The 15,371-nt window shown below is 43.9% G+C and overlaps 2 protein-coding genes across 4 annotated transcripts; both read right to left on the reverse strand.

Annotated features, from left to right (window-relative positions):
- Positions 1–6: 6 nt before the first annotated feature.
- Positions 7–6,951, reverse strand: csrnp2 (cysteine-serine-rich nuclear protein 2). Its single transcript, XM_057040661.1, has 5 exons — positions 6,266–6,951; positions 3,986–4,158; positions 3,634–3,896; positions 3,230–3,526; positions 7–3,157 (listed from the first exon to the last, which is right to left on the reverse strand). Exons 2-5 carry the CDS (start codon positions 4,143–4,145, stop codon positions 2,318–2,320), a joined length of 1,560 nt encoding a protein of 519 aa, XP_056896641.1. The 5' UTR covers positions 4,146–4,158; positions 6,266–6,951; the 3' UTR covers positions 7–2,317.
- Positions 6,952–7,136: 185 nt separating this feature from the next.
- tfcp2 (transcription factor CP2) lies at positions 7,137–14,324 on the reverse strand. 3 transcript variants are annotated; one of them, XM_057040659.1, is made up of 17 exons: positions 14,223–14,324; positions 13,433–13,635; positions 12,417–12,568; positions 12,055–12,131; positions 11,856–11,961; positions 11,644–11,750; positions 11,302–11,454; positions 11,099–11,209; positions 10,812–10,900; positions 10,663–10,711; positions 10,393–10,530; positions 9,753–9,846; positions 9,140–9,230; positions 8,954–9,060; positions 8,417–8,559; positions 8,270–8,321; positions 7,137–8,155 (listed from the first exon to the last, which is right to left on the reverse strand). In XM_057040659.1, the coding sequence occupies exons 2-17, from the start codon at positions 13,552–13,554 to the stop codon at positions 8,118–8,120; spliced, it is 1,629 nt and encodes a 542-aa protein (XP_056896639.1). In that variant the 5' UTR covers positions 13,555–13,635; positions 14,223–14,324; the 3' UTR covers positions 7,137–8,117. The 3 variants fall into 3 exon arrangements, with proteins under 3 accessions (XP_056896639.1, XP_056896638.1, XP_056896640.1); XM_057040658.1 differs by having other exon boundaries at positions 13,945–14,287; XM_057040660.1 differs by lacking the exon at positions 10,393–10,530 and having other exon boundaries at positions 13,945–14,287.
- Positions 14,325–15,371: the final 1,047 nt, after the last annotated feature.

A 15,371-nucleotide genomic window follows, 5' to 3' on the forward strand; every position in this document is an offset into this window, starting at 1 on the left:
TAACACTTTACCCTTTTTGAAATATTTTTAGTTTTTATTTTGTATAAAAACCTTTTCTTGTCCACTTTTAGGCAACAGTTAGCATGAGAGTACTTCAACAATCTCTTCAACTCTTCAACAGTCCCTCATCCACACACAGACACACAAACACACACCTTTCACACGGAGATGCGCAACAACAGAGTGTGGTGGAGTTGATTTGATGCAGGGGCCTCAAACCTGAGTCTATCAGCAGAAAGCCGGGGAGGGGGAATAAAAGCTCAACATTAGGCAGCTTGTAATCATCATCACTTTGAAGATCACGTCACAAAATGGGCCACAATGATTGCACAGCCTCATGATAACTATAGGAGAGACCACTGGCACGACCAGATGAGGAGCCACTGGTGTATATGGGTTTGAAACCACTGCTGAAGTGCAACTCTTTATAGATTAAGACAATAAACAAAAAGGCAAAGAAATAAGGTCGGACATCTCATACACGGCAGCGCATTCTGGTACCAAAAGCTTCTAATTTCAGCAACAGAGGGGTGGTTTTGTGTAAGAGGAGTCGGCACACTTGCGCAAAAAAAGCATTAAGCAGAGTAGAAAAACGACATTTAAAAATCGATAACGCTATACGATTGCATTTAGACACTGATTTTCGATTTGCCGTGTTAATGATTTGCAGTGCAGTAACTATTGCATCCCTACAGGAGGCTCTCCAACACATCAGGCGTCCACATACAGCTCCTTGGTGTCATATTTCTCATCATAGGGAGGGGAAAAAACTGTTCATTTTAATTACATCAGCACCTTTCAGGAATAAAATCAGCATCCTCCTCTTTCATTTAATATCCCACTCATAAACATAACACATAACAAGTGCATGCACGCACAACTTTCCTACACACACACAAATCTCAAGTAGGCACCCACCCATACACACCGAACACAAAACACACAGATTCAGTTTTCTGCCGGTCTGCTTCAAGAATTAGTAACATATCTGCTGTTTTCTCTTTAAATGTTCTTCATCTGAATTTGAGCCAAAGTTTAACCGTTAACCCGGCAAAGGCAGAGAAGCCTGGTGACGCTCTACTCTGGCAGCTCCTGAACGCACCACCCACCGTTTGACGGAGACTGCGGCGGCTTCGAACCGACGGCATCTAATTCACAAAGGACACATTTTACTCAGTGAAATAATAACAATAAGTCATATCATAGGCATTTTTAACTACAGGTAAACTAGGTTTCTGTTGACGAATCGCCGGACTTTGCACGAGCGGCCGCCCAATACTGATCTGCTGCTCAGTGTTTATCTTCATAACAGCAGAGCCACACTCACACGCTGCCCTCACAGGGTGCAAACAGACCCAACAGGCGACCCCTGGCTCTGTCTCACACTCTGCAGATGCATATACAGTACACAAAAACAAGTATTTCCAGGATTATTAGGTCTATTTTCAACGGCCTTCATTTGGCTTGGCTACAGCTCGCCCGCTGTAAAGTGACCTGGTTATTTAGTGTGTGAGCACGACGCCTTCTTCCACACAGAGGAGCATTTTAGTCTGCTAATGCGTCACCAAATCAGAGGCTGATGTCGGCATTCACACTGTTTTTAGTCCTTTTTGCTGTGTGAAACATTAACAAAGATCATCTGACAACTGAAGTGTTTTTATATTTGTCTCGTTTCTCCATTAAGGCCACATTCATCATCGACCCCCCCCCCCACACAGAATTACTGCATCAGTTCTGGGGGGGTGACCCGCACATGCGCTCAGTGACCCCTCCCTACCCAAACCCTTCGTTGATCTTAATTAGTGTTGTCAAAAATACTGCGTCATAGATTAGGATCATGGTCTGATCATTCAAGCTGCGTTCACAATCGACCTGGTTATTATTTTATAATTATCGATTATTAATCCGATCCTGGCACCATCGAACACGAGAATCCAGTGAGATGGATTCACGACTAGAAAGAGTGATTCACATTTTGAATGCATTTTACTTTTAAATAATAAAGATGAATTGAATTTTTCTGGTCGATTTGGGGATCTTTGTTCCATTCCACCCTGATTTCAAATTTAAAATCTGTAATCTCAGGCTCTCAGCACGGACATGGACACTTTGTTACTGGTGATATGAAATTAATATTGAACATTGACATCTTCCAGCATTGAGACAACACTAATTTCATTTCTGCACTAAAGCCGAAAACTGTCACTTTTGAAGAGAACTTGTAATCGTTTTTTTGACGACAATTGTAATAAATGTGATTTTTTTTTCTTCTTCTTAGATGAAGCTATTGTGCAAAATATCTGCAGAGAAGCTTGAACTACAGATCTGAGCTGGAGCCCTGTGGGCCCTGTTCCTCCGGAAGGTTCTGCTGAGGACCTGAGGGTCTCTCCTTCTCCACCTCCACACGTTCCTCTGACGAACTCTGCCTGACGTCTTCGTGCGTATCTCCTTTCGACTCCTCTCCTCCTTCACGCCGACCCCCTGCAGATTCCCGCTGCGCCTCCTCTGCTCTGGGCAGGGCCTCGAACGCCGCAGGCTCTATCGGACTGAGCTGATAGTAAAGCAGAGAAGAAGAAGAATCTTTGATGAGTTCGGAGGGGCTCTCCTCCTGGTTGTCGGTGATGCAGAGCACTGTTGTCCCTGTGGGGAAGGGGCCCTGCAGGAGGACCTGATCCACAGCCGGCTCCTCCGCCTGCTCAGGCAGAATGCAGAGGTTCTGGTCGGCGAGACCTGCGGCCAGCTCCTGCTGCACCGCCTCCCCCTCCGCCTCCTCCCGCTCCCTCCTCTCCTGCTCCTCTGCGCTCTGCAGGTGCAGCACCGCCGTTTCATTCTCTCGCTCCAGAATGTCCTGCTCAGCCAGGAGATCCCGAACCTCCACCTCCGTCTGCACCTGGCCCTCCCCCATCTCGGAGTCCAGGCCGGAGCCCGAGGAGAGGTCTGAGAAAGTGGAGCAGGCGGACGAGGGGGAGGACAGCGACTCGGAGTCAGCGTACTGGTCCTCGGACCCGTGGATCAGCATCCTCCTCTTCTCCAGGTCCAACTTCATGATGGTGTGCAGGTAGTGCGTTCTGACGCGCAGGGGATTGAACTCGATGCGGCCCGCCATGTTGCCACAGCCGTCCCGGGAACAACCGCACGGAAAAGACAAGCGGTCCACCTGGAAGTACAAAGAGAAGCGGCGTTTAAAAAGGCCCCCCGGGACAAGCGGAGCGCGGTCCCCAGGTCTTACCTGGCACTTGATCCCAGCCTGGCTGCAGCCACAGTGGCGGGGGTCGCAGTACAGGCGGCAGTCGCAGCCGCACTCCTCCCGCGACAGGCGGATGGACCGCAGCTCCGCTTTCTCCCTCGCGTCTATGCGGGCGATGCCGGACGCCCGCAGGAGCGCTCGCCGCCGCTTCGTTGGCAGCGGCTGGAGGAAGAAGCAGTCGTCCACCTCCACGGCGTCCACGTCGAGGTCTTCGTCCGACACGTCCTCCAGGGTCAGGAGGTCGGCCTGAGTGCACTCCACCGTGCCGTTGCGGGTCAGCTGTGGACGACACGGAACATTCAAAAAAAAGGCTGCTGCGGATCTGCCGGGGACGTTCCAACCACGGAGCGAAGGAGGCGGAGCTCGCGTTCAAGGCGGAGCCTCACCTTCAGCTTGCGCGCGTTGAGCTTCTCTTGCCGCAGGTGCTGCCGTAAAACGTGGCGGTGGCTCGTCTCCTGCTCGTGAGCGAACTCGCCCAGCGTGTAGTGTCTGATGGAGGAGTGGTGACGGGCCATGCCCAGGGAGCTGCCCCCCTGGCTGGGCACGCTGGTGAATCCCTGCCGACGGGGGAAGTAATACACCGTCACCACGTCAAAACGCACCCGCTTCCCCCCCGGGGACGGCTTGTGCTGCCTGAGGATGGAGGTGGCTGGAGGGGGGGGGGGACAAAGAAAGGTGGCAGACTGAGTGAACCTTCTTCCGCTGCTTCACAGCTTCCTGCAACGCTGTATTGCTTACGGGTAAATGCGGTGCTGGAGGGGGGGTTGAGGCTGTCGCAGCTGTCGGCGCTGTCGCTGCTGGAGACGTCATCGTCGGAGTCTTTGACCGTGGAGAATGGAGAGCTGTTTTCCACCTCTTCATATCTTCTTTTGAGGCTGAGAGACGACCCTTCCTCCATGGAAACGCGGTGTCTGAGGGAGCAGAAGCAGAAAAGGTCAACGCGCCAGAGCCGCCATCAAGGACTCCAGTTACACCTTAAACCGCCGTTTCCTTTTTGAAACACTTGAAGCACTTGTGTTCTCAAAGGGTCTTTCACCAACAGTCGTCCCTCATTAGCGAAATGGCAACTGTTCTAACTAATAATGACTTTAATTCTTAAACACAAGTTTACACTGTAAAAACAGAGGGATGCCAACAATCTGCTCACTTGTGATCTACATTCCTCACATATTTATATGAAGAGGTCACAATAGATGGTTTTTGATGGTTTTTGTGCCTTCAACAACAGATCATTGCAATTCGAGGAGCAGGAATGTGAGCCCAGATGTCAAAATGGATGAATTCCGAAGGACACCAGTTCATTCCCACGATTCCCGCGTCAGCGCCTCTTCACGTTTTACTCCCGATAATTACAACAACGTGATCCTTCACCCCCACGGACGATGCATCTAACCACCGTTTCAAATGAAAACCAGGCTCTCGCTCGCACGGCCTGTTACTCATGTTCTTTTCTCAGCATTGGATCAAAGTGTGTGAGGTCAGTTCACCAAACAAAAAAGTGACATCAGATCCTCTCATCTATATTCCAGCTCCATCGTCTACTCCCCCACTCTGCCCCCTAACTCACCTCACCATATTTTACTTTGAAATGATCAAGTCTAGAGACGTCACCATGGAAACTGGGTAGGCGTGCGTGTGTGTGTGTGTGTGTGTGTGTGTGTGTGTGTGTGTGTGTGTGTGTGTGTGTGTGTGTGTGCGAACAGCCTTGGAGCAAAGCTTTTTCAATCACTTTTTTCTCTCTTATTTCTTCTAAAAAGCTTGCAGATGAAATATGATCAATCACAAAATAAAAGTGATGAAAGATGGATGGGAAAAGCCAAATTTCTTTTCAATTTCATGTTCTTTATGACATCATTGATTTTTGCAGGCTACAGTTTTGCACTTTAAAAAAACCCCACAGAAATAATAAATTAACGCTCATGAAATAAACGTAGCGGAGGCTCAAATCCGAGGTTTTGCAGGCAACCACACTGTAACACGCCACTCATTTCCACACTCATTAAGTTTGTATTAAAGGGTGAGTCTCGGCCAGATTACCGATGAAGCCAGCAGATTATAAACTGTGATTCCGATTCTTGGAGAGATCTGTTGTCGTCCTTTAACGGATGCCATTCAACTTAAAACCAAACATCCTATTTCTCCACAAATTGTGAGGTAACACGAGGTTACGCAATATAGTAGGTTCACAATCCTTCCTTCCTAGACCCATTATCAAGGTTTTTCATTAAAATTCAGGCACTGTTCACAACTATAGCCCATAATTACTCGTTATACCTGAGTATTTTTATCTATGCTGATTTAAACAAACTCCAGAGCATTTTAAAGCTAATGGTTTTAGCTGCGTAGCAAATCACACACTACAGTCAAAGCACGTTTACGATCACTTTAATTTGTCAGTGATACACATATTCAGATTGTGGTTAACATTTTTCCATATGTCAGCATGTAATATGTATGTAATAACTGACATATGCCATTAAAGCATGGACACAGTCTGGCAGCTCCAGATGTGCCACAGAAGACAATTTGGATTTAAATCCAGGATGTTTTCCCAGCTGTGCAGAGAGCAGCTAAATTAAGGAGATGATGCGGTGACGGCGTTGGAGGGAGACATCCTGCAGCAGGATAGTGAATAATGAAAGGAGCTCTGCAGCCATGCTGCTTTCACAGAAAAGATCAGAAGACATTTCAAGAGCCATTTCTGCAGCCGCGTGAGCTGCCGTCTACATCTGTCGGCTGATTTTGACAGTGGGCCGGTCAGGAAAGAGGAAAACCAGACCGCTGTTCCTTTAAGGTAGCAGGCCTAGTGGGCTCACACACCATTGTGACTTCAGAGACAACCAGGATCTATTTGTTTAACTGTGTGTGTGTGTGCACCAACTGACTAGACTGTTGGGGGAGGTTGGATATTATCAGTCTGACAGGCTAACTCTCTTTCTGTGGAGCACCCACACACACACAAACACACACACATACAATGACAAACCGTTCAGTTAATAAAAGGCCAAAGCTTCTTACCTGGGGCACGAACAGGGACCCTTATTCCAACCGGCTCGCAGGTCTCTTCCCTGTTCCAGTGTGAGCTGCACATTAATCTTTTATCGCCCTGTGAGATGCTCTCTCCCAGCCGAATCTCCTTGATTGGAGACTGCAAGCGTGGAAAGATCTGACTGGAAATCGGACGTTGACTTGTCAATTCGCAACACGTTAATGTGACAGTTTGAGGCTACTTTATGCTCATTGTTCTGCAGAGACTGGTTGCAAAGAAAGCATCAGCTGTGTTGCTACAGCTGCGGATTTGACTGAAACGTTGCATGCCTCTTTATCTATTTAAAGGACGGACGCTTGAGACAGGGACGTCATATAAATCTAGCTTCTGTCTGTCCCGCGTAACATTTTCAGGGCAACGTGAAAGGAGCCGGAATGTCTTATCTCGGAGTGGATGAGGTGGAGAAATCCGCTGACATCTGTTCTCCTTTATCGCTTTTGTTGCCGGGGCGGGCTCGGTCGGGCTGGGCTTACTTCGCCGTCTTCTCGCAGTCACTGTGGCGGATCTTTTGCTTTACTTCCTCCAAGATTTGATGTCAAATTGCCGCAAGTGTTTTGACGAGAAGACGCCTTTTTCGGCCGCCCCGGCCCCGTTTGTTACAATGTAACAATGGAGGAAAAAAAATCTTCCCTGGAGCTGTACTTATACTCATCGTGACGTCATAGGCATGTGCTGCCCCAGAGCACGCTGGGAAATGAAGTATTCATAATGACTCCTTTGTTTTCTGCAACATACCGAGCAGCCATTAAAAATTAGGGAACATTCAAGCCAATTCCTCTAGCAGTGTGACCAATTGAAGACACAGTTCGTCCCTGTTTAGCAGACAATAAAAGAAACAAATGGAAGAAGTTAATTATTTTATTATTGTTGATGAGATGGGGTAAAGATGGGCATTTAAAATGTCAAAATATTTTTATGTAAGTAGTACAATGGTAGGAACAAACATCTCTTACATGCAACTCTGGTGTGCCCATTCAACGCATCAATATTTAGAAATCAAGTTTGATATTTAAGCATAATTAAAAACATGATTTTTTTTCCTTTTTTGGGGGGGTGGATAACATTTAAAACAATCATCTATTTACAACAAATGGCGAATTCATAAAAAAAACATGAAAAATTGAAAAGAAGTACAATGCTGGTGATCACCATTCAAGCATCATCAATATAAGTGTCAGTTTATGTTCTACACTAAGTAGAAAAACTAAACAAAAGGCAATTGGGAGGAAAAAACCAACATACCAGTCCATACCATTGAAACACTTGTTAGGTGTAAAACTGTCAGATGTTAAGGAGAACAGCCGATTATCGAGGGCTCCATTGCAGTGCTGATTCTGATGCCTCCTGCATGTTTAACTTCAAGGTGTTAGCTGCTACACAACCAATCTTAAGTTCTGATCCAAGAGGACATTGACATACAAAAAGGACAAGTCACGATGCAATGCAGACCAAAATACAAAACTAAGGTTGAAATAGTTTTTATCAAATGACAAACGGGCTTTGCCACACCAGATGCTGAGCAGACCGATACACAGAGAGCAGCTGTAGTGTCCCTGCCCTCTCCCATGAGATCGACAGAGGAAAACGTAAGCATTTATAGGAGATGGCAGGGTGCAAACGGGCCTGTTGCATCACCATGAGTCCATCGGACATAAGACAGTAAGGTATAGTAGGGCCAAAGGCCGGGCATTACAGGCTCAGGGTCCTCCTCCACTCTAGTTTGGTTTCTTGGGGGCATTTCCAAGGAGGAGAACGAAGCACGACAGGGGCTGACTCAATCGGATCTAAAGACGACAGCGACCTTCTCCTTTACCGCCCTGCTCACTTCAGGATGATGTGGTAGCCATCGTTTGTGTCATCTGAAAGGGGGAAAAATGGTGTTAAAAATAAACCTCTGATGATGAAGTTCGCAAAGGCTCTTTGTTAAATATAGAAACAGATTTCATCCTCATTTGTTGGTGCCGCTCAAATACCTTTCATTGTGTCCAATACAAAACATACTTCGTCCTGGAAGTTCTGAATCATCTGTTCAAATAAAGAATATGTTTATATTAGCAACAAAGCTGCTCGTTAGCATCCGTTATGAGATTCATGTAATCATGTGAAAAACCTGATCTTACCTCGTCACTGACCAGAACGTGAATGCCAGTCGGACCCTGTTTGAAGATCTGGCTAATCTGTATGGGCGAGATGTTAAAGAGCTGAGCCAACTTCTCCGTCAGCTCAGCAGCTGTGGGCTCCTCCAGGTAAATGGCGTGATACACTGCAGGAATAAAAGGAACGAAAACAGATTTGCTATCATAAAGTTTAACACTCACTTCCAGCTCTGACTTCTGAGCGCATCTGCTTTGTTTCTATTTACTCTTCTATTTACTTTAGCAGAGAATGCAACACGCCAAGGATCCTCTTAAGTATGGAAAATAATCTTTTAATGGCAGTTTATATCTACATTTATTGGAGAGTTGGTGAACTCTAGTTCTCCTTATTTTCCAGGAAATGGTCTGTTACCCGAGCCTAAAGGTGTCACTCACCTCCAAAACGATCTGATTAAATCATGCTGCTGGGCACATATTTACCGGTATTTTGGGGAGGTATAAACATTTTATTCCACTTTACATGTTGTTCAGCCAAACGTGTACTGCCTATGGGCTACTAACCAAAGAAGGTGTTGATGGCAGCATCTCCGTTTTCGTGTTTCACCTGCTGCTCTCGGGTCTGCTGAGACTCCTGGCAGACGTAGATGGTCAACCTGGGACGGACCACCCTGAGAAGAACAATCAAAGTGAAACAGCAAGTCTACAACCGGAACCGAAGCAAAGCAGTTTACTGGTGAGTGGACCCACCGTCCCTTCAGTGCATTGAAGAGTCTTATACCATCAGCGGGCCCACAGATCTGTATGACGTCCTCCCTGGTCAGCTTCAACAAGTCTGCCCCTAGTGCACACGAGCAGTCGCGATATGAGCGCGTAGCCACGGGGACCTTCGATCTACCGCGCAGTAAAACTTCAGAAAAAACTGAAAACAACTATAAAAAAGACATCTTGGGGCTCAACTGTGCGCACACGTCACATTTAATTCTACTTAAACTGAAATATTAAAGGCTAAAGTTGAGTTTGCACATATTTTCAAGCCAACTGGGATTGATAAAAGTAAACTGTGAGGTTCTGTGCAGGTTTACAGATTTTTATTGCAGGTGTCTTTTTTGTGTGTACGAGCATCTAAACTTTCATTATGAAGCAAATGTTTTCCAAGAGACTGCAGATTTATATATAAATTTTCTTTTATTTCAGCTACGCATATCCCAACTTGTGTATTTAACATCGTTTGTCACTTTTTGAGACACTGGTAGGTTTTTATATTGTATCCTTGTCTTTAATATACTGGCTGTATATTCATTCTTGAACTAAACTAAAACAAAAGGAGGGGAGAGGTGAACCAGGGTATTCGAACTTTTACCTGAGAAGTTTGTGAAGAGCCGACAGAAGGGTGAGAAGCGGTTTCTTAAAAGCCACTGTTGTGCGTCTTGAGGTGTTGCAGAGGGTAACAAATTCTGAAGACAAAACGATACTCAGAATGAAACACTCATGATAAACGGGTTCACAGGTCAATTGAACAGCGTTGCGGCACGCGTCCTGAACTAAAAGACACAGAGAAAAGGCAGATCTGTTACAAAGTCATGGCTCTCATCTTACAAAAACAAAGATTACACATGGATCACGCTTTGACTGTTTACAGAAGAGTGTCATTTAATTCTGATTTGAATTGAAAGAAGATGTGAAAATTATACTTGCTGATCTGCTGTAATCATGATTGGAGAAAGAAACTGATGCATGTAATGAAAGCATGTTAACAGAGATGGGATTAAACATGCAACAAAAGATCTAGAAGTGATTTGTAACAGAAGCAAAAACGTAACTGATAGATTTGTTAGACAGGGAAATTAGCATTGATTTGGGGCCTCAGCGAGGCTCCCGCACTAGTTCATGCATGGGAATTTGCTAAAATGCCCATCCTTCATTTTTAGGAATTTATGTAAACCACAAAAAAAATCAGGTGTTATGTCTGCACAAATGTTCCAAGGTTAAAAAATACAAACCATTTTCTGAATAAGTACAGGGTTGAAAACTGTTCCAGAGTCTTCAGGGTGACCTTGAATTTCTGCTTTATTGAGTCTCACATCTCGAGACAGATTAGACTCATTCCTGTTTACGCTCATGTTCTCAAAGTGCCTCCGCTGAGAATCAAACAGGGGGCAGATGTTTACCCGCCAGATGTCAGCTGTACATTTGTGAATATTAATATGTGATGGTTCAGCGAGGCAGAACCAGGCCTGGCAGTAAATGCAGAAGGCAGGAAAGCTACTCACATCTATAACCTGAACAACAGGCTCAGGCTGGTGGTTTGGTGATCCATTTCTAGGGTGAAACAAAGAATGTGTCAATGGAAGAATACTCAAAACCAGCTAGGCATGCTTTATTATTGCATTAAGGTATCATTAAAATCAATCACTTTTACCCTTCGGAGACTGGGAAGCTGTTGTGCGTGTTGTTAAAACCAGGAGATGGGGAATTGTTGACATAAGTGGCTTCTGGCCAGGGAGAGCACTGCAGCAGAGCAAGATTACATTTAATACCCCTTTCAGCAGATGCTATCTAAACGTCAATTTGTCACATGTATTTTGTTTTGGACTGTTGCCAAGAGAAAGTCAGACATTAATTAATGATGTTCAAATGTTATTATTTATAGAGCTTCTTTTCCCGAATCCAGAATTTGACCTTTGACGTCATCCCCGATAAACTGACCTCTGTCAAGATCGTGGTTTCATATGAGGGCTGGTACTTTTCCTTTTCCTGCGGCGCCCTCTTCTCCATCTTCTCCCGATCTGTTTTCTGTTTTCTGTCTGCGCCTTTAGGCTGAATCCCATCACATCATTGCCGGGTTATTTAAAGCGATGAGCATAAATCCTCAATGTTTCATGATATTCATGTTTCCTGTCATCCTTCACCTTGAAGACTTTGATCTGACAGGAAGCAGAGTGAAGGTGTTCTGTGTACTCCTCATTCTCGTTCTCCTTAAAAGTGTCAATCTGGACGCGGAACGGTACACCTTTTTCTCCTCCGTGCTTCCGCATAGTGAATTCTGTGCTGATACAGTGGACCTACAAATGCAAAAGAACGGAAACAAAAATGGGCCGATTCCTAAAACAAACTTGTCTTTGAAGCAAAGGAAGGTTATATGCTTGGTGAAAGTCTCCTTCCAGGTTATTATTCATGTTTATTTGTATGACAGTGACTGAAAGAAACCATCTGAGAAAGTGAATGAGAGGAAATGTTATCCATGACGCTACCTGGATAAAAACTGAGGTTCTTTTTGAAGGATCCCAAAGGAACTCAACAGTGTTAAGCTGTGTGGGGTTAGCTCTGGGGTCAATTATACCCACAGACATGGGGATATCTGAAAGAAATCAGCATAAAACAGGTTGGTAGAGTTCGGGACAAAGAGGTCTTAGTTAAAAATGCTTCATCTAAAGTGAATTCATTCGAAGGGTTCTGCACTCACCCAAATCAAGGATGCGATCCCCGGGCCTGTTCCAGCGCCAGCCTTCCAGCTGCTGATGTTCTGTGTACTGGAGTCGTCTGTCGTGAAACACCACACGGATAATGCTCTGAAATTTAGAGGAATTCATTTGGAGATACTCTTGGCAGGTGCTCGCACCACATTTATGGATGCAAATGCGAACTGTATGCGCAGGTCTTACCTTCACCATTTTACCAGTGATTTCCGGAAGTTCCCCAATTTTCCGATTGTCGAGCATTCTAATTTCATAGGACTGACCTGCAACCGTAAAATACTCAGACAGTGTAGTTCACTGGATGCAAAGAACCTCATTCCAACATGAAATGTTTGCAGTGGAGTCTGTGGATTCTATGAGGTTGAGTTGCTTTAATCCAAGCAGCAAATACAAACTTGTTACGTCAGACATGGTTGGACACTTGAACACAAACAATACAAGAACAGGAGGTATAAAAAATGAATCACTTGCCAATCAATTATTCTTATTTTCAGCTGCTGTTCACTTTTTACCAACATAAATGCACTACTGAGCACAGTGATGCTGACCTTGGTTGAGGTAGGTGAGTGTTTCATCATGCAGTTTAACAGCAGGCGAGGTAGGTGCACACAGAACATACTGAAAGGGAAGGATCATATTCTCATTTTCTGAAGGCAGGCTGGACTCCTCCTGCTTGAAGATGGGAAGGGCAAGAACATCACTGGAGGAAAGAAGACAGACACGTATATCACATGTACTGTCATTAACACGGTGGACCCAGATTACCCACAATGCCTTACCTTCAAACTCATGATAAAAATAAGTCAAACAGACTAACAACACCCATTATCATCAAACATCCAACAATAATCGGTCATGCTGTCTCCCAGCTTTGCGCTTCATATTGGGGTTGCTATGGGAACAGCAATAAATGCCAGAGTATCCACTCAGGATCTCATTGCTCCTTTCAACTGAAGAATTTCAGCCAGAACATGGTCTGAGCTATTCAATAGTTTACTCAGGCAGCCACAAAAGGCTGCAATCTTTTTAAAAACATTGACTTGTGTACAAAATCTCTGGGAAAACATACAGAACAAATAAGTCAATATAAAAATAATGGTTAAGCTAGAAAGCACTATGAAATGGTAGGTTAGAGTGGCCGACAGGGCAAATCACCACCATAAATGGCAAAACACAACCACACAGCAGAAAACACAACCACAAATCATATCAACTATCACTTCATAAGTATTTCCCGCATTAAAACGCTAATCACAAACGTTGACGTATTTGTCCACCTGTAAAACCAGTCAGGACAGTTCCTCCAATCACCAAAGATACCTATCTTTTCTACTTTGAGTTAATGTTGTAGTGTTTTCTGATTTGTTCTCCTCTCAGATTTGGGGTTGTTGCCTGCTTTGCAGTTGTGTTTTGTCCATCTCGGCCACCATAGTAGCGATTGAGCAGCTGATACAACTATTTAAACATTTTATGAAGATCACAACTTAAAAGATCCTGTGTAATCTGAGTAGCCTTTAATTTACATTTGTTGTACATGTTGTTAAGGAATAAATCGTGGTACTACCTCATGCTGTAAGCCCCAGCACCGAGCTCCTGACCTATACCCGACAGGCTGGCATCGAAGTCCTGGGCCAGTCCAGACTCAATCACTTCATCAGTGAGGGGTAACTTTAGAGCCCACGCCATGGTGACGATGAGAGGCTCTGATGGCGTGGGGGTCCGTTTAAGCCCTGTTTAACCTGTATTCCCAAATCGTCCAATCTTGACCTGGGGAATGGAGCACACTTGGTAAACAGCGTTATCACTGAATGCCACCTGCACTTCACGTCGGGAATTTTTGGCAAGAAGTGAAGGGAAATATATAATTATTCGAGACATTTAAAGTAGATCTCATAAATGTTAACAGCAGAGCATTATTTAAATACAGAGCTCGGGGCGGTGGCGTTAAAAGAATCTCTCGCAGATTTTTGCGCAACTAATCAGCTTCTGCCTCTAAATATTCCCCGCTGCGTAGCACAATTTCAGGGGAATTAGAAATGGAAAGATACCAAAATCCAGACAAAAGAGAAGACGTACCTTTTCACTAAAAGCGGGGCTACTCGTTAGCAACGCGACAGTGTCATGCCATCATGTCGCGCTCCTTCACTCCTGTTCTAAAATAAACATGTCAAGCTAAATACTACAAGCTAACTACATAGCTTTACTAAGTCCGATGATGCGCCTTCTGTGCAACAGCTGTGACCGATTCACTTTGATAATTTGCTTCTGAAACTTACATATGAACTATGACAGTTGGCAAAGAATGTCAAACATTTGAACTTATGTCATATTGTCCATTGCTTTTGTTTGTTTACCTAGCTTCGCTAAGGAAAGGAGCTGCCGTTATATTTTCTTGTTCCTCATATTTTCCAAGCCAGCAAAGTGTGTTGAGGCTCATGATCGCCCCTAGCGGAAAGGACAGGAAACGCAAGAGGGGGCGATTAGTGGCGTCCAGGGTAAATGAAATCAACAAGAAATGTATGGCATCAAGGTGTTTAGAAAGCTTTATAAAATATTCAGAATATGAGATATAACAGGGGTAATTAGTAAAGATGCGATTTATTTGTATTATCTCATAGAAAATGACAAAATCATCAACTTTTTCCCCATAAGCCAGTAAATACCATGTGCTTTCCTTTTTGAGTCAAATTAATACTCATTATATTTTATCATGTTCATTTTGTTAAGTTTATAACTTGTTATATCAAATAATGTTTACTGTCCTAAACAGGAATGGTGTTTCCAGGTTAATAATTGTTCTGTATGTCTACTGCAATAATCATATAGAGACATTTTTAACTGGGTCATAAAATGCATTGTATGATACACAAACTCAAATAATGAACTCATACTCATGTCATATTTAACCATTTGTACATTAAAGTTCCACAAAAAGTTTCATTATTTCAATGCTTGCTGCTTGTCAAGTTGATAATAGCAAATTACCAGTACTGCTACGTTTTAAATGTAGTAAAGCCTTTTGATTTATGAGACATAGAACATAACATGAACACAAAACATAGAAATAAAATCTCTCACAATCATGTCTTGCAACATGCATTAAGACCATGTAAACTTTTTGTTTCCTCACTAAAGTGCAAAGAACTCTCAAAGATAGAAAGAACTGCCACGTTATTTCAATAGAAATGTAATAACGTCATACTGCACATGCAAACACTTCCAGACATTAGAATTATTAAATGTATTTAAAAAGATCTATCTTAAAGTAATAAAACTAAAAGGTCAGTACAAGTTCGCTTTTGTAGATTCGAGCCATTTTAGCAACAGTCACAGAGGTTAATCAAAAAGAAATGCTTAATATTCTCAGAGAATAGTGACGACAACACAGAGGGTACAACTGTCAAACTCAAATAATAATTTAAAAAAACCTTTACAGTTTACAGCTGTAGCACCACAAACGATAGCAAAAAACAACGCCTTAATTTTTAATAGGAAACTGTTGT

The sequence above is a fragment of the Takifugu flavidus genome, chromosome 8, assembly GCF_003711565.1.
Source record: "Takifugu flavidus isolate HTHZ2018 chromosome 8, ASM371156v2, whole genome shotgun sequence".
NCBI lineage: Eukaryota > Metazoa > Chordata > Actinopteri > Tetraodontiformes > Tetraodontidae > Takifugu > Takifugu flavidus.